The following is a 22,581-nucleotide window of genomic DNA, read 5'->3' as shown; positions in this document are numbered from 1 at the left end:
CCCCATACCCTTGCGTTTTGCATGCCTATTTCCCAGCGCAGCACCGCGCAGAGCCGCCCGCAGCCGCCGAGCCTGCGCCGCTCGGGGCGCGCAATTCCCGCGGCGGCCCCTGCGCGTCCGGCGTGCCTGCCTCCGCACGGCTGTGGGGACTGCGGCTGGAGGCTGTGCTCCCGCTCCTTGGGACCAAAGAGCGGATGGCGGATGCTCCTTCCCCGCGGCTGGGGCCGCCTCCCTCAAAATCTCGGTGCCCGCGGATGTCCGTGCGCATCCCCGGGCGCTTCTGCTCCCCGCTGCGCGTCTCCGCTTGGCAGGGCGGACCGGCTGCCTCTCGGAGAGTCGCCCTCTGAATAGCTTCAAAAAATATAAATATTTGAATGTATATGTATAGCTTTAAACGTGTATGTACCATTTTTTACATTTTGCCTATTTATATTTACATGTATATATATGGTCCATTTCATTTCCCTCCTTGGAGAAAAATACCAAATCAATGCCATTCTTTCTCCCAGGCATGTTTCCCTTCTAGTAAAGGAGGCTCCACCTCTGGTAGGGATTGATTCGCCCAGCAGTTTTTAGGATAATTTATGAAGCAACCTGATGAGCCTATTGGGCGAGTTGCTCGGTCCTTGCAGAGTGGTTTTCTACCTGTTTGGGTGTTTTATTTAATTTTTTTTTTCCTCCTTCCCCTCCCCTCCTCTCCCCTCCCTCTGCCTGCCGTGCGCCGGGGGGTGGTGGGATTGGTAGGGTCGCTATTTCCCAGCCTCTCCGGAGAAAACTCGGGCAAGGGAGAGCTCCTGCACGCTCATGGATGCGTGGGGGGGCCCCGCGCCCCGCTGGATCCGCCGCCGCGGGGCCCGGCTGCTGCTGCTGCTGCTCACCGTGCGGCTGGGGAGCGGGTGAGTACGGCGGGACCCGCGCCCGCCCGCCGCACTCAGCGCCTGCGGATCGCCCACGCCGAGCTGGGGGCAGGGGCAGGGGAGGGGCAGGGGTAGCGGTAGAGGCAGGGGCAGGGGAGGCGGCGTGTTGCGCCGCCAAACTTCAACCAAAAAAATCTGTTGGTTCTGCCGCTGTGGCTCCTGCGGGCGGCTGCAGCGGGAGCCGGCACGGGCAAAGTTAAACTTCAGCCGCATCCCACTTGTTCGCTGGGCTGGTTGGCGAGTTCAGGCTCGGCTCGGTGCTGGAAAAGCCGCCCCCGCCGAGGGCGCCCCGAGCTCCCTGCGCGGTGCCGCCCGTCCCCGCCGGCGGGGCGGGCAGCGGGGCAGGAGCGCGGCTGGCGCGGCCGCTGCTGCAGCTGCTGTGCGGGGCATCGCTCCATCCCCGCTGCGGGACCGGCGGGATCTGCAGCTGCTGCAGCTGCTGCGGGACACCCCTCCATCCCCGCTGCAGGGCACTCCTCCATCCCCGCTGCAGGGCATCCCTTCATCCCCCCTGCGGGGCACCCCTACATCCCCGCTGCGAGGCACCTGCAGAGCATCCCTCCATCCCCGTTGCAGAGCACCCCTCCATCCCCGCTGCGGGGCTCCCATCCATCTCCGCTGCGGGGCACCCCTACATCCCCGCTGCGGGGCACCCCTACATCCCCTCTGCGAGACACCCCTCCATCCCCCTGCAGGGCACCCCTCCATCCCCCTGCAGGGCACCCCTCCACCCCGCATCCGGACCTGCCCGGGTCTTGCTGCTGCAGCGCTCCGGAGGGCATCCGGCTCACTCAGCTGCTCAAGTCCCAGAAGTTGGAAACGTGCGTTTTAAGGGAGAGTTAGAAAATTGAGCTGGAGACCTCTGAAGAAACAACAGTTGGGTGCAGCTGTGTACATGCGTTGTTAGTACCAGTAACAACGAAAAGCAGTGTGACGATCCAACTCCATCAGTAATGCAGAGCTAATGTGAACCGCTCCACAGGTTATACTCATAAAAATCACAGAACGGCACGTTAGGTGTAAATAAAGGGTGTTTGACTGTTGCTCAGGGTGTGTTTCTTTTAAATGAAAGGCAAAGTTATAATTCTAGAGGATACAAAAATGTGTAGTGTATGGCTGACCAAAAAAAAAAAAAAAAAAAAAAAAAAAAAAAAAACAAATGGAAAAAAATCTATTAAACATTTTTTAAAGTCTGTTGCACTCTAGACCCATTCCCCATACTGAATGATGATTTATCAGTCTGTGTGAGGTATGTTGATCTCATCACATCTCTCATCTTCAGATGACTGCTGTTTTATCCTAGTAGAAACACCACTGATTTTTCTTTTCTTAACCTGTGTCTTCTAAAACCTTGATAAATTACGGAAATATTTTTCAAAGGCATTGATGAAAATGATACCAGTGCAGCTGTGCATCTTCAGAATGTTTCTTAATGATCATAGTGTACCTCAGGTGTGAAAGAAATTATCAGGTGGTTTGAGAGAAAAGAATATGCATGCTAATTTATCAGTTCAAAGACATAGTTACAAAGGAGGAAGACTAGCTAAAAAAATTATATATTTTGCTTTGCTTGTCAGACTGTGGTTGGGATTATAAAACTAGGTGTAGATTATTATGTATGCATCTCATTATCGTTGACATTTATAAATAAGTTGATAAGAAGTAAGAAAAAGAGGTAACTTACATGCATTCTTTTGTTCTGTGTTCCAGGACATCTCAAATAAAAGGGAACCTTTGGTATGAATATCCATGTATCTGAATCAACTATTTTCAGCCTTGACTTTTTTTATAGTTTACATGGAAAAATTGTGTTTGAAAGATTCCCCCTCCCCTCCTTTTTTTTTTTTTTTAATTTTATTTTTTTAAATTTTTTTTCTTTTTTCTTTTTTTTTTTTCTTTTTAAGTGACCTCAAAAGGACATGTGTTGCAGATCATGAATCTCTGGTATGTAGTGCATTGCAATTCATGGGTGTTTGCAGGGAGCTCAGGACCTCTGGTGCTCTTTAACAGTCTGCTACAAAGTAGTATGGAAATACTATTTTTCTGCTTCTTTGGATGTCTCTCTATAGTTTCAGCCCAAGGTTTTCCTTGAAGCTCAAACTAAAATACAGGATTAATGCTTTTTCTGAAGAATAGACCAGGCTGCACCAGCTCTGTCAGTTTTCCTAAAACCATCTTGCATGAGCCAGTCTGCCTTTTCAACACATGCTTTTAAAAGGACACAAATTGCATCATTTTTAGTATGCATGTATACACAAACTACTTTGTGCTGAGTATGAGCAAAGTTGCTTCAGCTGTAACAAATTGTGCTGAAGCCTAAGCAAGGACACTGGAAGTTGAGCCCAACCAAGAGTTTATTCTTTTAAGACACTGCCCCAAAAGCTGTTCCATAACATTACACCAAACTTCCCACACCAAAGTGTGGGAACTCTTTCCTGTAAAGCAGTTGTTTACCCTCAGTTCACCTTCACTAACAGATCAGAATGTCCAATGCACTTGATTTAATTTCATGGGTCAGTATTTTGAAGGACTACTTTTGTCAATAGCAGATTTCTGTAGCAGAAATTGGGCTGTGAGCCTTTCTGCAGGATGTGTGCAGGGAAAGAATACTTACCCAGCAGTCACTGCAGTCCTAAATGTTCAGCAAACCCATTATTCTTGTCAAATTCAAATAAACAGATAATTGATAGGCAGAGCATAAGAACTGACAAAATAATTAATGCTGTTTTCTTAGTACCAACCATACAGGTGCACCATAACTGCAACATTTCTTCTAATTATGCTTCTTTAAATGGTACGTTCTGCTCAGCATGCCTAAAAGTATATTGTAAGCTTAACTTAATTTTGGCCATATCTTCTCTTTAGTTTTGTAATATGACGATTTAAAAGCAATTATAAATGCTCTATTAAAATGCAACTGTCAGCAGTGCAAATGCCAACTAATATTTTCTTTTCGAAGTATCTCTTAGGAAAATATATAATACAGCCTACGTTTTCTTCTCATATGAATTCCTGGATCAGAGTTAAGCCTGTCATAACAATATTGGTTTCTTAGTGCTTGATAATAGTGATTTACTGTTTCATTTGAACATCTGTGATGTTTATTCATTATCATCCTCACTGTTATGTGCTTTGTTCATGATGTGACAACAAAGAACTTGTTCAGCAGTCCCAGTGGCTTAAAATCCAGTTTATTTTACTGAAAGTTTGTTAATATTTTCTTTTGTTGGTATAAAGTTTAAAGATACATAAATACTGGGAAATACTTATATTCTTTGCACATAATCTTCTTACAGTGGTTTCAAGGAAACCTTCAAACTGTCGATTTGTTAAATAAAAAAAGCCTCTCAGCAAATTGAAATAAATTTTCATTCACTTTTAACTTTCTGTTTGTTAAATATGCCTGAAGTTAAAAACACTCTGCTACAAATTCAAGCCTTTTTGAGCTGGACAAAAAAGTTACAGGTGAGCACTTGTTGAGCTTGTTCAGCTTCTTTTTCTGAACACATAAGTCTTTCTACAGAGTAGATTACAAGGGGATCAGGGGAATAGGTGTTTTTTCATTGAAGCTCTAGAATAATTTTATTAATCTGTGTCAAACAGAACACCTAGTAGGTAGGACCACTTAAATGGACTAGGTGTATGCACTGTTTGAAAGTGAGTTGCTTTGGTTTGGGCTATCATATATATATAAACTAAAATAGTCATGTGTGTTGAATTCACAGAAAACCAAAAGTAATCATCTCATACCCCATTTTTGTAGTACCACTTATGACAGAAGAGAGTAGCACTTTTTGAATTACCTGTATAACTCTTTCTTGCATGCATCCTAAATTGATCATGTGCACAAGTAAAATAATGGTATCATAACTTACTTGGTAAAGAGCAGCAGAGACAAGTACTAATTATAAATGACTGTAACACACTGACAGGAACCTTTAAGAGAGTGGTGGATGACAATGACACTAACTTTTATTTCTTAACAATTTCTCTGAATAGTAATAATTTGTACAGAGTAATTCAGATGCAGTTGAATTAATCTGAAGATGACACAGAAGTCCTGATTTTGCATTTTTACACATGCAAACATTTTTTAAGACTGAAAATAGTGTGGTGAGTTCAGTGGCCTACAGGTGTATGTAAAAAATTGATTCTATATATATATGAATTTAAATAGTAAATAATGGAGCAACACTGAACTAATAGAGGTAACTAGAGAGACTAGGAAGGTCATCAAGAGTTCATGAGAACAAAGAAGAGGGCAATTTCAGTGACATGGATATGATGGAAATAAATATTTTCTAAAATATCTTTTAATTGGGGATTTTCCAGTCAGTAGGATCTGTTGAGATAATCTGATCTTATATAAGAATATATAAGAGGCTAAACAAAATTGGAGAATTCACCCTGGCTTCTCTACTAGGTTTGCTCCTTGAGTTTAACTAAGTCCCTGCATACAGACTTGATGAGGAGGAATCTGATGAAATATTATACAGTATTTCTAGTCTAAGGTTTCTCTGGCTTCATCTGACTCAGCCACTGGATTCCCATACCCATCTCTTTGTAAGGAAATCCAGGTCTTCTTTAATACTTCTGGTTCTGCAGGGTATCCTCAAGGTACAGACCAATGGCTGCAGCTGCTCTTCAGGAGCAGTGTGGTCTGCATCCATCTGTTCTTCAACAAGAAAACCAAAACCAACCAGTCATCAAAGCTCTTCCTTGTTCTGATTGTCTCTGCCAAGTTTTGCCCTGACAAGGGCTCGGAGCATCTCAAGTGAATCCTGAAAATTCTTCAAGTGAATCCTTAAAATTCTTGTCAGAAGACATCCTGGTACCTTTCTCTTTCCAGCCTAGTCTTTCATAACGTTGTAGAAACCTTCTCATTTCTGGGTGTCAGAAAGCTCTGGTGTAGTTAAATTCCAAGCAGTTGTTGCAGGATGGGTGATCTAGTCCAAAATGAAAGTTCTATACAAATGTGTCACAATTGGAGACACTCTATATGGAGTGGAAATTTCCTCTGAATTGGATTTACCCATTCTACAGTCATGCAAACTAATCTTCAAAGCACATCCCTTCTATATGGAATTTAAGAGACAACTTGATAGCTGCTTACACTTTCCTCTCACATAAGTGATCTGGGATACCTACATTTCTTCAGAAAATATTTAATTATTATTAGTTATATTTAACCACTTTATAGCACTTAGCTTTTTTTTTTTTTTTTTTTTTTTTTGTCTGAAGAAGTGATACACACAAAATATTGCTTCACTACTACTTCATACCTCTCAGATACTCTCTCACATGATTAGCTCTGATACTCTTCAGCTATAACTCATGTTCTTTTTGCTTTCTCCCTTGGTTGTCAAATCCTGTTCTGTGTCACTACATTCATATCTAGTAAGGTGTGAATGGCTAATTCTGTGTTTCTAAATTTATATGCTGCATTTTTCCTTTGTTTTCAGGAAGGCAGCAGACACAGTGAATAGGAGAAATATGAGGTAGAAGGAGATACATCTCCTTTGGATTAAATTATTTGATGTCTCAAATAGATTGGTCCTTTCCTTTAATATGGTTTTCTTCTTCTCTAAGGCAGTGTACCATGAGGTGTTAAGTAGTATTATTATTAATATTGTATTATTGCCCAGTTTTTCTTCCTGAATAAAGTTTGACTGGATAAAATTTATATTGGTAAAAAATTGTAGCATCAACTGTCCATTTAGGTGTCACACTGTCAATTTAATCATGCAAATTTTTTTATGTCCTCGTCCAATGTTAAATTTGCATGACAGAATAAATCATGTAGATTTTTTTCTAAAATAAAGTGCCCTCAGTGTTTTCTGTGGAGAACAGTTCTTTATATCATTACCATACAGCCATTGGATATGTATTGGGTTGGGCCAGACCTGCTGCAGGTGACCTATGGACCTGTAACCTGTACCTTGGCTTCTTGCTTTGCCAGTGAGGGCATCCAGCTAAAGCCTGTGGGTTGTGGGCAGCAGGCAACAACTCTGACTACCATACATTTTAGTCACCATCTAACAAGAGGTGTAATTCTCCTGTTTTAAAGATATGTGTTACATGTAATACACAATAAGTTACATCAAAGAAGACATAAATTTGTGCATAGAGAGAAACAGCAAGCTTTTGATTACATGGTTTAGGTATTTCCATTAGTCCTTACAGAGTATATTCACCTTTCTAAGCAATTCATTAGCTTAAGTGACCTTTGGATTAGTCCATAATTGCCTAATTTTACACTAAAATTTCTGTAGAACCTATCCATTGTATTTCTACTGGGAACATGTTGTCATTGCCTAGTTATTGTAATTGCATGGTTTTTTATGTGATTTTATGTGATTTATTTATATGCAGCAAGTGCAGTGTGCAATTCAATGCAAATCTCTGGTCCTGCTGCTACTTCAGTCCATGCATATTTCTTGGCTCTTGTGGGAGGAGGATGGTACCTGCTCACATGTATACCAGAATTTGGAGCTATTTCAAATAAGTTTGGTTTTGTGAAGGGTTGTAGTAGATTTCTTATCACCTGAAGATTTTTCAGGAAATAGGTGATGAATTGTGTTAAAACAAATGTTCGAATGGATATGTTGAAATACATTCAGCTTAAATGGCTGAAAATGCCTTATAAAGGATTGCTCATTTGATATATCCTTTGAGATGCTGGTGATATTTTAAGGTAGAAAAGGTCACTTTGCAATTTGGTGAATTTTGTAGTTAGTGTGGGATGGCATTTAATTAGGTTAACTGCATTTTATTGAGGTTATAGTTCTCAGCATGCATTTATCAAAGCTTTGTTTTAAGTCTAATTTCACTATGGAAAGTATATCTTTGATCAAAGCACTGAGCCCATCAGCCCATCAGTCTATCTGCTCATTTTGGGCTTGATGGCAATTAACCTTTCATCAGTCAAGTGTAGATAGTGTGTGAATGGTGTGCTGACATGTGGCACATGGATTTATGTGAGTCTATCTTTGGGTCTTTGAGTGATGATCAGTCTGAAACCAGGAGACCTGGTTCTGCCAGATTTGGCTAGTACATGTTTCACATATCCAGAGAAGTTACCTCTGAAGAACACTGTGTCCTTCCTTAGCAGTTTGGGGATATTTTGACCTCTATTGTTGCCCCTCTTCAGTTATATCTACTTAAGTTCTATAATTTGCTTTAGTTATCCTCTTACTTTCTATTCAAGCCTTAATTTGTTTCCTGCTGTTTGGTCTAGATGAACAGTGGATTATGGCTGTTTACATTTTAATTATTTGATTGCATAGTATGGCCAAAACCCACAAAAAAGATAAAACTTAACAACTGAGAAAGTAAGATTGCATGTCTAGTCCTGTGTTCACCTTTTGGCCCCTCATTACAAGAAAAACATTTAGGTGTTGGAGTGTGTCCAAAGAAGTGCAATGGAGCTGGTGAAATGTCTAGAGGTTTAGTCCTATGAGGGAGCTGGGGGTGTTTATCCTGGAGAAAAGGAGGCTCAGGGGGGCCCTTATCACTCTCTACAACCACTGAAAGGAGATTCTAAAGGTGGGGGTCAGCCTCTTGTCTCAGGAAACTAGAGACAGGACAAGAGGAAATGGCCTCAGACGATGCCAGGGGAGGTTCAGGATGAGTTTGGTCCCAGAAAGGTTGTTAAGCATAGGAAAGGGCTGTGCTGGGAGGTGGTGGGGTCACCATTCCTAGAGGTGTTCAAGAAACAATTTTCTGGCATTTAGTATCATGGTCTAGTAGACAAGGTGGTGATCAGTCAAAGGTTGGACTTGATGATCTCAGAGGTCTTCCAAACTAAATGGTTCCATGATTCTGTGAAAAGACATCATACGATATGTTCTGCAAGTTTGTAATCAGAAGATGGAATAATTGCTGCAAGGAAAGAGAAGTGAGAAGTGTATCCTATTTCCTCCTTTGTCTGCGGTAGAGTGAGAACTGCTCAGAGCATCAGGAATAAAGATTTTAGCATAATGTTTCTTGAAGACAATTTTTTTCCATCTTGAAATATTGATTTTTTACCAAGTTCATAGCTTTGCAGACAGGGCTGCTGTTCTGAGGCAGCAGAAGAGCCTGGGGCAATGGGCTGACAGAACTTTATAAAATTAATCAAGGTCATGCTAAAAGTCCCCTCAGGAGGACTGGAGCTAGCTGGCTGGGGAGCAGCTCTTCCAAAAGGACTGGAGTTGCTGGTGGGGAGCATGGCAGCAGAGAGGGACAGCAACATCCTGGGCTGTGGGATCAGGCACACATTCAGGAAAGTGACTGTCTCTTTCTGCTCAACCCCTGTGAAACTGCACCTAGATGCTGCATCCAATTTGGGGTGTAAACTGGAGGGAGCCCAGGAGAGGGCTACCAAGCTGGTCAAGCAGCAGCACCATCCTAAGGGGCAAGGCTGATCTGGCTGGAGAAAAGATGGCTTTGTGTGGATTCAGCACCAGTCCCCAGCATTTACAGGGAGAGGATCCAGGAAACACAGGCAGGCACTTCCTAGTGGTGCGTGGTAAGAGAATGAGAAATGATGGTGATGAATACAACAGAGAAATCTCAGCCAGATATAAAGAAAAGAGTTGCTAGGATGATAATTAAACAGCAGAACAAGATGTCCAGTGAAGTTTTGGGATGTCTTTCCATGGAATTTTATATTCCAGCTGGGTGAGGCAAGCACCCTGGTCTAAATTCGGTATTGGCTCTTTTTTGAACCAGCAGTAAACTTCTCAAGATCCCTTCTAAATTTTATGTGAAAACTAATTATTTCTTTGGAAAATTGCAGTAATATTTTTGTTTTGTTTTGTTACTTGTTCAAAGTGCTTACTCTTTATTGTGTAGCACAAAAAAGGGGTCGCAGAAATAAGTAGTTTTCTGCCTCAGGTCTTAAAAACTGAATGTTTTTGTCGTTGCATATGGAGGTAAATACATGGTCAAAGTAAGATTGTTATACTAATCAAGCTGAATATGTTTGAGAATCCAGCAGCTCTGAAGTGGTGCAGAGAATTACCTGTACTTGGCTAGAAAAATTGTCAATTGATTTCTGGATTGCAGCTTGATAGGAGTAGAGGCAGCAGTTATCTGGTCTGACCATATCAGTGTTTGGATGAACTTTCAAGGAGAGAAGATAAACTTTGTATTATTTTGTGAGAAGGCTGATGGATAAAGTATATCTGAGATGCTTTGAGTGTTTATGATAATTTTGTGAGACCTGTAAAATCCATTTGAATTAATAGCATTTGACCAGTGTAATTTCAAAACAGTATGCAACATTATGTGAAAATTGACTTGGAGAAGAGCAATTTGTGTGGATTTCAGAACAAAATTGTTCTCCTAGAAGATAGGCTTAATAGTATCTGTTGTCCTTCTTGTTAAAAAACGACATTTCTATAAATATTCTTTGCAGTCATATTGTGCCTTTATTAAGTATTCAGAGTTAAGTCTGGTTTTATTGTTCAGTAATTTAGGATTAGCTTTTAGTAGATAGGTAAGTATCACAGAGACGTTGAAGATTTTAGGAGAAATGTCATAATGCTTTTTAGTGAGGTTATTGCTGAGATTAAATTTAGTTGGACTGAAATTACTGGGTGTTGGAGAAAATGTTTCATATTTTTCAGAGATGTGCTTCAAAGATGTAATGTCTCAAAAGGTATTAATCCCTTGATGCTTGTGATGTGTATGAAGTTATCACAAGGTTAATTGTCTAAACCCTCAGATACGAGGCAACACTTTTTGTTACAGGGAGTGAACACCACAGGTACATGTTTTAATTCTGTTATTGCTATGATTTCTCATTTTTTTTTACAACAAAAGCTTATTTAATACCAAGTCAGCTTCCCTAGGTAGCTGATACTTCTAATCTGGTGTTCAAATGTTTCTATGTAGGAATTCCTAATATTATTTACACAGTTTTCCTGACAATTAGTGTCAAAATTAATCCTTTCACTAAACACTAAGGAAAAAGAAGGGAAAGAAGAAGCAAGGCAGGAAATTATAAACAGCCAAATATGAAATAAGACAAAGAGCACAAGGCACTATGTGTGTTCAGAAGAAAAATCAACCTAACAGTATGTGGTAGGTGTACTGTAAAAAGGATATGGGGAATAGGTAAAACACACTTCAGTGGGAGAGAAGAATACATTTTGACACACAAAAGAATATGCCCAAGTCTGGCAAGGCAGAAAGGGTGGGAAATTGATGAAAACATCGGAGATGGAATGGATGGGGGGAAAATAAATTTTTGTCAAGAGAATGTCTAAACCAGTTTATGAAGGATAAAGAGGAAGGACCACAACATCAGTGGATCTATATCCCACAGGATTAAGAGAAGTAATGTTTTTTGGAGACATCTTTAGTAGCTGTATTTTTTTGCTTGCACTTACATTTATTTTCCAAAAAATTTTCTATGACACATAAAGCATATCAGTGAAGACTGATGATGAAATGCAAAAGAGTTCACATCCACAGAATTGTAACAGAACTACTGGCTATGAAGTCAGTCTTGAGAGAAGAAGATAAGTCTTGAGAGATGTTTAAACCATTCACTACTGACAGCTTGCAGTGATAGTGAGCTTTCAAGAAAGTCTTTTGTAGAAAAATGGAATTGAGTTCTATTTCAGCAGTCATGACTATGTGGTACTACGTTTTTTTTTTTTGCTATTTGAGAATAGTATTTACACACATGAAGGAGTCACAGTAATTTCTCAGCTTCTGGGGATACTACAAGTCTATCTGAAGTCTATGTTTTATCTTAAAAAGATTCAAGAACATATGCAAATATGTAATTTAAATTGCTGACATGAGAGTAATTACTCATTCCTTCCATGTTGAAGTTGAATTTTTCTCTGTATTTAAGGGATTTTGCTCAGTTACAGGCATTTCTTAAACTTATCCTGCTAGATGATGCATCCTACTACATCTGGTCCCATGCCTTGGTCATTCACATGACACATGAACTAAATACTTGCATTTTTAACTTCTGAACTAAAAATATCACCAGCCTCTGTACAGATGTCTGACTCTGGACTTAGGTGTGCCAGAGATCTTTTTTTTATGTGTGGAATTTGGCTAGGTCAGGTGAGCTCTGACCTCACATTGATAGGGCTATGAAATACACTTCTTTACCACATACAAGCATATAGTGCTTGGTGTCCTGGAGCAAGCTAGTGTCTGGTTACATGATCTGCTGGAAAACTTCCCTGGGAACCTGACCTGTCTTGACTGACTTGTTATGAATGCCAGTCTGGTTAAATGCACTATTTTGACAAACCTGTGAAGTAGTACTGTTGCTAACAAAGTAATCTGTCATGTTTACACTTCAAGAAACATTACAATTTTTCGAAAGTTGAGATAATTAGTTAGGTTTGGTATTTTTTTCTTTTTTTTTTTTTTTTTTTTTTTTTTTTTTTTTTTTTTTTTTAAATAATAGAAAATGAAGGTTAAATTGCATTATATTTAGACAAAGGACATATCCTGGGAAGCACAGCCAGTGAATAACAGCTGTTTTATGGCATATTTATTCATTTAGGTAAGTGTCTCTGTGCCCTACCACTGTGTTGGTAAAACTCCTGAAGCAATTGAAGATCCTCAGGTAAATAGTAAGTAAAAGTAACAGAACTAACCTTACTGTTTTCATTCACATATGTAAGGTAACAAGGAAAGTGTATTTGTTTCAGCTCGTTCAGCATAGAAATTATCTGAAACACTTACTTTCCTCCTTATTTATTTATTAAATAATCATCAGAGTATTCCTGGTACAGAAGGATCACTATCTCCAAAGAGCCACTGTGAAGGTTGTCTGAACCTCACAGGTACCATGAGCTTGATTGAGTTGCTTGTGCACAGACTTGAAGCTTCAGCAGAGATAACTCAGGTTCTGTGACAAGTCTCTTCTTTTCCAGAGGTCTACATGTTCCCTATAGATCAACCCATCTCAGAAGACTGGATATCCTTTCTTGTGTTGGATAGGAATAGGAGCCTGGGAGTGGAAAATTGATGCTTAGCTATGTTCAAATACTCTCACTCATGCTATACATGTACTTCTGTGTGTAATACTTTGACATGGATGATGCAAATAACAGTCAGAACAATTTCACTATATTCATTTTTCTTCCAGTTCATTGCATACCTTGACAGATGTTAATTGCAACACAAAGCTCACCTGACTGATTTTTCTCATATTTTAAGGAGAACAAATACCCATGATATTAATGTCAGAAGAGGAGCATGTTCCCTGATGTTGAAAAGACTTATTTAGTCCTTAGTCACTTGTGAGATTTATTAGTCATGGTAATGTCTCCAATTAGTTGAAGGACAGAGAGCATAATGGGGGCACTTTTTGCCTAATTGCTGGTAGCTGTGTACAAGCAGTTTACTGTTGAGTTTATGAGGGTAGCTGAAGTGTTACAACAGCAAGCATCTTAATAAGTTAGGTCTCTTTCTTATTTATAAAATCATTAAAATGAGAATTAGCACCTGCATTAATAGATGCAAAGTAGCACTCTGTCATGGAACAGAAATGTGTCAATGTTTGATGATGTATTTTTGTTCTAAATCATAATCTCTCTAGACATTCTGAAAAAGACATTGAGTGAATCTAGCTGGAACAAATATATTTTACAGTAAATGGAGAGATGATCAAGTATTATGTTCTGTGTATAGTGAAATAACCTTTAGATGAACTTGGAAAGGAAAAGAATTCCTCTTTAATTAAGTTTGCCTTTCTTCTTGGGGCTGTGAAAGAGACGGGAAAGTGCTACCATTAAAGGGGGAGTGGAGTTAATTGACATTAATCTTCATAGGTTTCTTAGATTTATTTTAATGGCAAAGATGTAAAAAGGTCCTCAGCCAAAGTTAACTGTCACTAAATAATTGAATGGCATAGCTGAATTTAACATTTGATTTTCTGATTTGGAAGGAAGTTTTCTGCCTTCTGTCTTTCCTTCTATCACATTGCAAATCCTGGAGAAAATGCTGGAGATACATAGAAACTTGGTAAAAGATTAACAGTTTTGACCCATTTTATTTTCTAAAGTGAATGTTTCTTTATAGAACATGGTCTAGCAAGGTCAATCAGATCCCAATAACATCAACTGATCCTGCCAACTTTGTACATCTGAAGGGATTTTGATCTTTAAAACAAACTAATTCAACCTGTTTTGCATGACAAATATTGGTAATTCGGATTCCTAGAAGTGAATATATACACAGTGCCTGTTCTGTTGCCTTCACATGACTAGATGCTCTTTTGAGGGAGCTTTGTGCAACTCCCCCCAAACCAACCAGATTGACAATCCAAGTTGGCAGGTGGTGTGCTCTGCTTCACTGGAATGTCTACAAAAAACTTTCTAGATACTCTGGTCACTTCCTTCTTCCATCCAACATCATTCCTTCTTACCACAGTCTTGTTGCTGCACATCAGTGGCTGTGTTTTAGGAATCAAAACTGTAGAACTGGATGCCATCAGTATTTCAGAGATATTACAGTCTTTATTTCACACTTAGTGATCTTGGGCACATTTTAAAGAAGAGTTAAAAAACAGTATTCACGTAGTGAGATGGATTAATCTCAGTCAATCACCTCTGAAAAGGAATAGGGTAAGAATAGTTGTTTTCACCCTGTAGAACAGCATTAATTCAGGTCTTCCACATTTGGTTACATTATTGTCTGATTCATGTTGGTTTCTTTGCCAGTTAAGTTGCATGGGTTAGTGAGTCACAAGCTCTTGTTGACCTTGTGTACTAGTAGAGAGGTCAATTGTGCTTCTTTTCTGGTGGTGGGCTCCTTTTTCAGTGTACAATAGATAAAATCAAATAGTTCCATGTAAATGTTTAGAAATACACATTTTAAACCAAGACTTGTCAGACACTAAGTGGCCTCTAATAAGACTATCTTAAATGGATTTATTTACTAGTGTGAGGAAAATAATTCAGATGTTGGGATGGAATTTTTCCCCCTCCCCCAGGAATTGCATTAATAGCAATTCTGTAAGCTGTCATTGTATTTGTAGTTCATAGTTTTAAAATTGGAGGAGGACCAGAGGTCCTCCAAGTAAATAAGACAGAAAGTGAAAAAAATGAAAAGGGAAAATTTGAAACGTGTTTTTTTTTTGGTTATATTTTTTCTTGTTAATTTCAATGTTATTTAAATATAGTAAATAGTAGAAAAGAGTCAAGTGGCGATCAGGTTGCTCAGAGAAGTTTTGCAGCTTCCATTTTTTGATGTCAGCAATAACCAAACTGATCAAGCCATGAACAACCTGCTGTTCCCTCAGAGCAAGCCCTGCTTTGAGCAGGAGGCTGGACTAGAGAGACCTCTCATGATGTCTTTCTGATGTGATTAGTCCTGTGAACCTATAAATGAAATTAAGGACTCTTAGAAATGTTAGGATGTTCAAGTGACTGTGAGTTGAGGTGTTGTGGCTGTAACTTCTCTCTGGTTTAGGTGGGCATTGGCTAAATCTCTGCTGTTTTCAATAGCATTGTGGAAAAAACATTAAAGCAGAACAAAAAAGTGCATAATCACTTCAAATTCTCTGCAAATAACTGGGCTGACACAGAGAATCAGGTGCCCTGTATCTGTAAGGAACTCTGGCAATTTCACTATTCTTTCTACTTTTTATGGGATGGAAGACAAAAAGAAGAAGGTCAGTTTTGTGGTGGTTATGTCTCTTTCCTTAGAGAGCTACTTATAAATTAACTTTTAACTCTTCATCATCTCAATGCCTCCGGGAAAAGGCTGGGATTACCTCTGCACTCTGAACAACTGTCAGCTAATTTATAAAGTAATTAAATGCCAAAAGATGCAAGAAGACCATAAATAGATATATTAAAAAAAAAAAAAAAAAAAAAAAACCAAATGTGTGGCTACAAAATATGAAAGAGATGGCAATAGGTAGCTCTGAGGGAAAAAGAGTATACATTTACAAAACTTAGCTTCGTAGTTTTAGTGCTCCCATTAGCAGGATGGGAAATGTTAAATATTTAATATCTGACATTTCTCTAGTGTCTATGTAGTGCAGTAAAGATTAGGTATTTTATGGTGCATTTCAATGTAAAAGAATGGAAGCACTGTTCAGGCTGTTGCAGGGAAGCTGTCAGTGAGTCTTGTATTTAGACTGTCTATTACTTTCTGCTATAATAGACTCTTTCAACTTGTTTGCAGCAAGCTAGGTATGAAAGCTCTGATATCCAAACAGTGCCTTTTGTTCATCCTCTGGGAACCTACTGAGCTGTGAGAAGGTTTCTGTCATACCTCCCAAATGAAGCAGGCATGCCAAAACCACTGAGAGTTTCCACAGCCATGACGATTTGGATTTTCAGTGACACTTGCTAGTGCTATCCAAGAGGTGTTGCAAGGCCTTGCTATTACAGACCTGTTTGAGGCATTCCCACAAAGGACTGCAATAAAAGGCAGGCATGCCTTCTCTTACTCTGTCCTTTCCTGACTTTTTCTGTCCTTTCTTCACATGGAACATGCCACATGGAAGGTGGTGTTCTTTCCTGAAGTAAGTTTGCTGAAAATTTCCACTTTTAGTTTTGAGGGTTAATTTAGAAGCCCTTAATAAAGCAGTAACATTTTTAATTTTGGTGTACAATGTGAATTGTCACAAGGATAGTAATTTAATTCTTTTATTTTACTGGAATATTGTACTTGTGTCAACACTGGATCTGATTTATAGGGGCTGCATATTTTCTGTAATTGCAAGCCAGTGCCTGTTTGTGAAGGTGTGTTGTGTGAGTGTTAGTTACTGCTATCAGTCTCATGGACTTTGCTTGACCTCAAGCCTGTAGCACTGCCTTGAAATAAACTGCATGACTAATATAGATTGCAGTTTTTAGCACTGGAGGAATACTGAGGTTCATACTCATTTGATTGAAATGAAAAGAGAACTACTTTCAGGCATTCTTTGACCTTTTGGAGATATCTGAGTGAATTTGCAGATGTAATGAAGGTATTTCAATTTAAAAAAAATTATCTAGGGATTAGCTACCTATTGCTGCTTGTCTAATTAAAAGGTAATTAAAAGGTAATAAATGAATGTGTAATTATTTTCCTTGTGCAATTGTTTCATCTTGATAAAATATTTAGCTAACAAAAGGTCTGAAAATGGTGTACCATTCCTTTCAGTTAGCTATACCATGTACACATCCAGATACAGAAATGACATATGTCTGCAGCTTCTGCTTCTGCAAATGCTTAGTTGTAGCACATGGATGTAATGTTTGCTTGCTGAAAATGTGAATGAAGTTTAATAAGTGTGCAAGTCTAATTTTTTTCACATCATACAACAGAGGCTACTAGGAAGGAGATTCTGTTGATGCTCTTTTAAGTAGCATGCAATAGTTGTGCTATTACGAAGATTAGGCATCTCTTAGAAATCTTAGCAGCATCACTTGTAAAAGAAATGCATGTAGGGAAAAGCTTTGGAATAACACATTTGTTTTAAAACAGGAAAAGGCTCATGGTAAGATGATGCCTGCTGTTGCTTTTATGGGTTTGACTCATGGCTTGAGTTTTCTATATGGGTGATATGTAAAATGCCTCTATTACCACTTACACTCTCCCATCACCATAAAACAAGGTGTTGGTAAATATATATGTATTGTAAATAAAGGCCTGCTTCTTTCTTTTGGCACCAGAATGCATTTGTGTTTTCACAAACTATTCTAAATAGTGTTCAATATCTTATCTATTGCTTCTTCAACTCTTGTGTATCCAGTTTCACTGTGTCTTGTGTTTTTCCCAGTCTTGTTGTTTATTCATTTTTTTTTAATCACACAACATAGAGCTGACAAAACAGATGATGAGGATGATGAAGATCTAATGGTGAATAAAACATGGGTCCTTGCACCAAAGATTCATGGTGGTGATGTAACTCACATACTGGACTCCTTACTTCAAGGATATGACAATAAGCTTCGGCCAGATATTGGGGGTAAGCTTATAAAATGATTCAATGTAATAGAAAATGTGAACTAGAAATGCTGTGCATTTTGTCAAAGATGGAAAAACTAAGATTATTGCAATGTAAAACTCAATATAGCAAGATAAATATAAGAGTAATAAAATGCAGTCATTTTCGGGAACAAGTAAAAAAAATTCTATGCAATATGAAACTTCATATTCTTTTTTTTTTTTTTTTTTGTTATGGAAAGTACTGGTTTTGGGGGGCAGTGAGCAATCTCTAATAAATCAATAAAAAGGCAATTATAATTTACTTTTTTTAACAAAGATCTTCTGTCAGAAAGAATTGTAGATATAAACCAGCCATGGTCATTTAAAAAATTGATCTTAAGTCTTTAGGACTTCATTAAATAATTATCCCTAGATATTTTATTCTTACTGTAGGAAATGCATTGTGTCTATTTTGAGCAAATATAACTCAACTTAATTGTCTTCTTCCCTTAACTAAGATTTTGAAAAAAATTTCAAGAGTCTGAAAATATAACTTAGGAGTAATTTTTTCTAGTGTAATATAGGAAGAAAAACTGCATTGCCATAGATGAAACTTTGGAGTGAGTAGGAAGGCAATTTTGTCTTTCAATAGTCAAAGCATCAATTTGCATATAGCTACTAAGCATATATATTTGAAAGAATCTTGTTTTGAAAACATGAGGTACATGAAACTTTCCCAGCTCCTGTCTACCCTTGCATGCAGGATCAAATAAGAAAAACAATGTATTTTCTCTTATTTGTTTCCTGAAATGTAAGGAAGAGGTGGAGGACATAAGTATTTGTGATGTACCTGGCACTCCCTACCAAAGGAATGCCATGTGAGCCTGTAAGCTGCTAATACATTAAACATCTCAACAATCTAGACCTGTCTCATTTATGTGAGGGAAGAAAAAGATGCAATCTCAAACTGTGCATTTTCCTTTGAAAGCTTCTGACAAATTGCTTTCTTTCCCAAACTTCTGTGTCTCTTTTATTGGTGACTGTTATCTTGGAGATGTTGAAAGGCAATAATTCTCTCCCTGTCATAATATAATCACATGTGAATCTCATAAATTTTGGTTAAGTCTTTTTCTTCATGCTCATTTAATTGAATTACTAAAAACATTTAGACAACACAAGAAGTCCTCCAACATGTTTTTCCTGAAATTCTCAATGTATGACAAATGTATAGCTTACTGTTGGTGTTTTCCCATTTGATGCAAAAGACAGAAAAGTGACTATGAGGAAATAAACTGTCTCTTCTAGGATTCCTTCTAATGATTAGCTTGTAGGTGGGGATGAAAGAAAAGATAATTCTTTTTCTCTTCTTCCTCATAAAACTTAGGAGTAAATGGAGCAAATACAGTGGAAAAATTTATTTTGACATTTTGAATGCATTTAAATAGGCATGGAAAAATTGTGATGCAATTCTTGCCTTTATTTTTCAGGTTATATTCTGAGTCTGATAGGACAAAAACTCAGTCTTTTTGTGAGTAACTCAATGTGCAGCTTTTTGGATTCAAAATATCAGTTCTCAAAGGAAGGCATTTAGTTCTAGCTTCTGTCACATAAATGTAGCCTTTCTCTTCTCAAAAGTTCTGTACCAATCTCACTTTTGCTGTCTGGGACCTGCTTGCATCCACTATACTAGAACATAAAGTTCATGAATAATCAACCAGAGTAACGAAAAAAAGGAAACATTTGGGAGCATTCACTTTGCTTTGAGGAGAACAAATGTCAAGTATGCTTCTGCCACAAGGAAGAAATTTTAGACTGCATAAGATGAAATTTCTGACTTCAGGTGAAGGCACTGCATTCTGTCCAGTTGTTTGGGAACTGCAGCAGATATTTGATAGAGAGAAAAGCAAAATCAGGCTATAGTTTATTCATCTTAATCCGCTTCAAATGCGTGGATAAAATCTGGTGTCAGATTCCTTTCTTCAGTGTATGTCAGTTCTTGTACAACAAGGTTATTGAACTGGATTTTTCTTTATATTTCAAACCATTAGTATCCCACAGAACATTCTTATGATTGAATTACAAAGCTCATTTACAATTGCAACATTTTTAGTTTAGAATTTGGACTTTTTTGGGTTTGAATCCCAGAGCAGGATTTTGTTTTCTTCCTGGTGTTGACACAGAATTTCAGCATCTCAGAGTGAGATAGGAGTTTCATTGTTAAACATGTAGTTAGTTGAGGGAGATGCTAAAGGAGAGCCAAATGAAAATTGAAACTTTGGAGGCAATACTGAAATTTAATAGGGGAAAAGCACTCTGTCATTTTCTGTTTGTCTCATTCAAATTACCATGGGTTTTAGTAATTACTTAACTTCTACCCTTTGCAATTTTAATAATCTTACTAGTCTTTAACTCAATTTATGTGGTAGGCTTGAGAAGGTTTGGAGCATAAATGTTCTAGCATTCTTCTACTCAGTATGAAGTAATAGTAGTTATCAGATAAAGTCTCCGATCTGTGGTATAAATACTTTTAATTACAGACAAAACCTTGGGGTGTTGATGTACTAACACAGCAGTATTCTTCTCACTGTAACATTACCTTTTGGCTGCATGATTTTATAACCACACTGTTCTAGTTCTAGTCCTGCATCAAAGTAGCTATTATTTTTGAACTTTCATTTTAAAGGAAGGAATTTTGGTTGCTCATTTTTCATCTCTCTCACCTTAGGGACACTGATATATTAATATTGTCTTATCAATGTTCAGATCATTTTTTCCAGCAGTGACGTGTGTATGGGTGAAACACTGCTGCACTATTTGAAAATTTAATTAAAAATAGGAAACAGTCATCAGATATCTACAACTTTAGTGTGTGTTTTCAACTAACAGGGAAAGGCAAGTTGTCATTGATTGACATTTTTAAAACTGTGGGAATTTAAGGATAATTGCTCATGGATGTTTTTGGGTAGTTGTTATTGTCCTATAAGCAGGGCATGGGTAAATAATTGTATCTTTTAAGTGCACTCATGTGAATAGTCATGTTCTAAGAGATATAAAGAATATATGGAAAATACAGGACTTTCAAATAGAAGTGCTAATTCTCAAAAAATAAAGGTGTTAGAAAGTATTCTGGTGAACAGGTGCTCTTAGCATAGCAGCAATAAAAGTATGATATAGGCAGAAAAGTAATAAGCTCAAACTAATGCCTAAAGATTTCTAGATTTTTATATATTTTGCATATATTTGTAACTTTGCAGACAGTTAATACATAGTTATAACTTCTAGTACTTACTAATACATTCTTGAAATTCTGTTTATTAGTCTAGCAAGAACACTTTGTTTTGCACCATACACTGTAGACACAACAAGGTGGAGGGCTAAAAGATTTGGGGGAGGCTCCAATGGGGCAGAACCTGGGGGAAATTACCTAACCAACTGTTCTTCTAACTGGACAATATTTGTTAGATATACTAGTTAAGCAGCCTTATAAAAATTGTAATATACTGTATCACGTGTGCATATTGCCATATTGTACCACTGGGAAAGCTTTCCATTAAAGACTTGCTTTTACATTATCATTTTAACACTATTTGGAAAGGTTTTGAGTTTTATTCCAGGCAGCAAAACAAGTAGGAGAATATCAAGGAAAGGTAGACAGAGAGAGAGAGACACATATTTTGAGTTTAAGAATATCTTCCAAGAACTGAAGAAAATCAAAATACAAGAGCAACATGTAGAAGAGCATATTCAAGGGAATCTTGAAGGTATTGGATGTGTGCACTGCATAGAAAACCATGGAAATAATAAAAGTGGTGGATAGGAGTATCTGACAAAGTTGGATTTCTTTTAAATAGAAGGGTAAAAGTTTTGGAGAACAGGGATTTGCTTTCATCAAAATCACTTTGAAAAAATTCTTCAGAGGTTGACCTGGAATTTTGCTGTAAAGACTAGGGTGAATTTTCAATACAAGTAGCCATGCAAGTAATAATCTGAGATAGGTGATTGTGAGAGTTGTATTATTCCATTAAAAGCTGTCACAACCTGAAGGACTCTGTTATTCCTGAATATGGTGTTCACCTAATTTATTTGCTGAATAACTGCTTTATCACAATAAGGGATGCTTCTTTAGGCAAGTAATGAGCAGTTATAGAAAACATGCTCAAAGAAAATAAGCCTGGATGAAGTTTCAAAAGTGGTCTTAGTTAAAGAGCATAGTAAGCACTAATTAAAAACAAAGGTGATGTGATTTTGGTCTTCATTAGAAAATGAGGGAATTGTGTTAAACTATGGGGACTGGTCAGTGAAATCAGAAAGACTACCATGCTCTTGGTTAATGTACTGAAGTAATGGATTGGAGGAATGAAAATAGCAGTATTAAGCCATAAAAAGTGCAATGTTCTGGACATTTACAAGAATGGTAATTATTTCTGTCAGGAGCTAGGTGTTTATAGAATGAGAATAGCTGATAAGAAGAGCTTTTAAGTGTAGCAAGAAGAGATACATCAAATATCAAAAGCTGAAAACGGAGCCTGCAAGAATAGAGGCTAAAAACCAGGCCTTTGAATGTCAGGGGAAACTAGTAAAATAATTTATCAATGACTGAGGTAGATTTTTATCACGATGACTTACTTTTTAAGAACAAATATTTTTCAAAATTTTTAAACCAGAAGTTTGGGCTAGTGAAAAAATGTCAAGGTAGGAAATCAGAAAGTGAGTATGTCTCTCTAGATTGGGCTTACCAAACAGGCTCCCTGTGACTGTGGTCAGCTGCTTCTTT

At 38.1% G+C, this 22,581-nt stretch overlaps 1 protein-coding gene across 1 annotated transcript in view; it reads left to right on the top strand.

Annotated features, from left to right (window-relative positions):
• Positions 1-804: 804 nt before the first annotated feature.
• GABRG1 (gamma-aminobutyric acid type A receptor subunit gamma1) overlaps positions 805-22,581 on the top strand; it is a gene marked incomplete at its 5' end in the record, with an annotated part of 55,616 nt that continues 33,839 nt past the window's right edge. Inside the window, 2 exons of the mRNA XM_079307405.1 lie at positions 805-896; positions 17,699-17,847. Coding sequence (XP_079163531.1) covers positions 805-896; positions 17,699-17,847 — 241 coding nt within the window. The remainder of the gene's footprint in view (positions 897-17,698; positions 17,848-22,581) is intronic.

The sequence above is a fragment of the Erithacus rubecula genome, assembly GCF_903797595.1.
Source record: "Erithacus rubecula genome assembly, chromosome: 5".
In the NCBI taxonomy this organism is placed as follows: Eukaryota; Metazoa; Chordata; class Aves; order Passeriformes; family Muscicapidae; genus Erithacus; species Erithacus rubecula.
The sequence above is the reverse complement of the archived record's forward strand: the minus strand, read 5'-3'. Positions and strand labels throughout refer to the sequence as shown.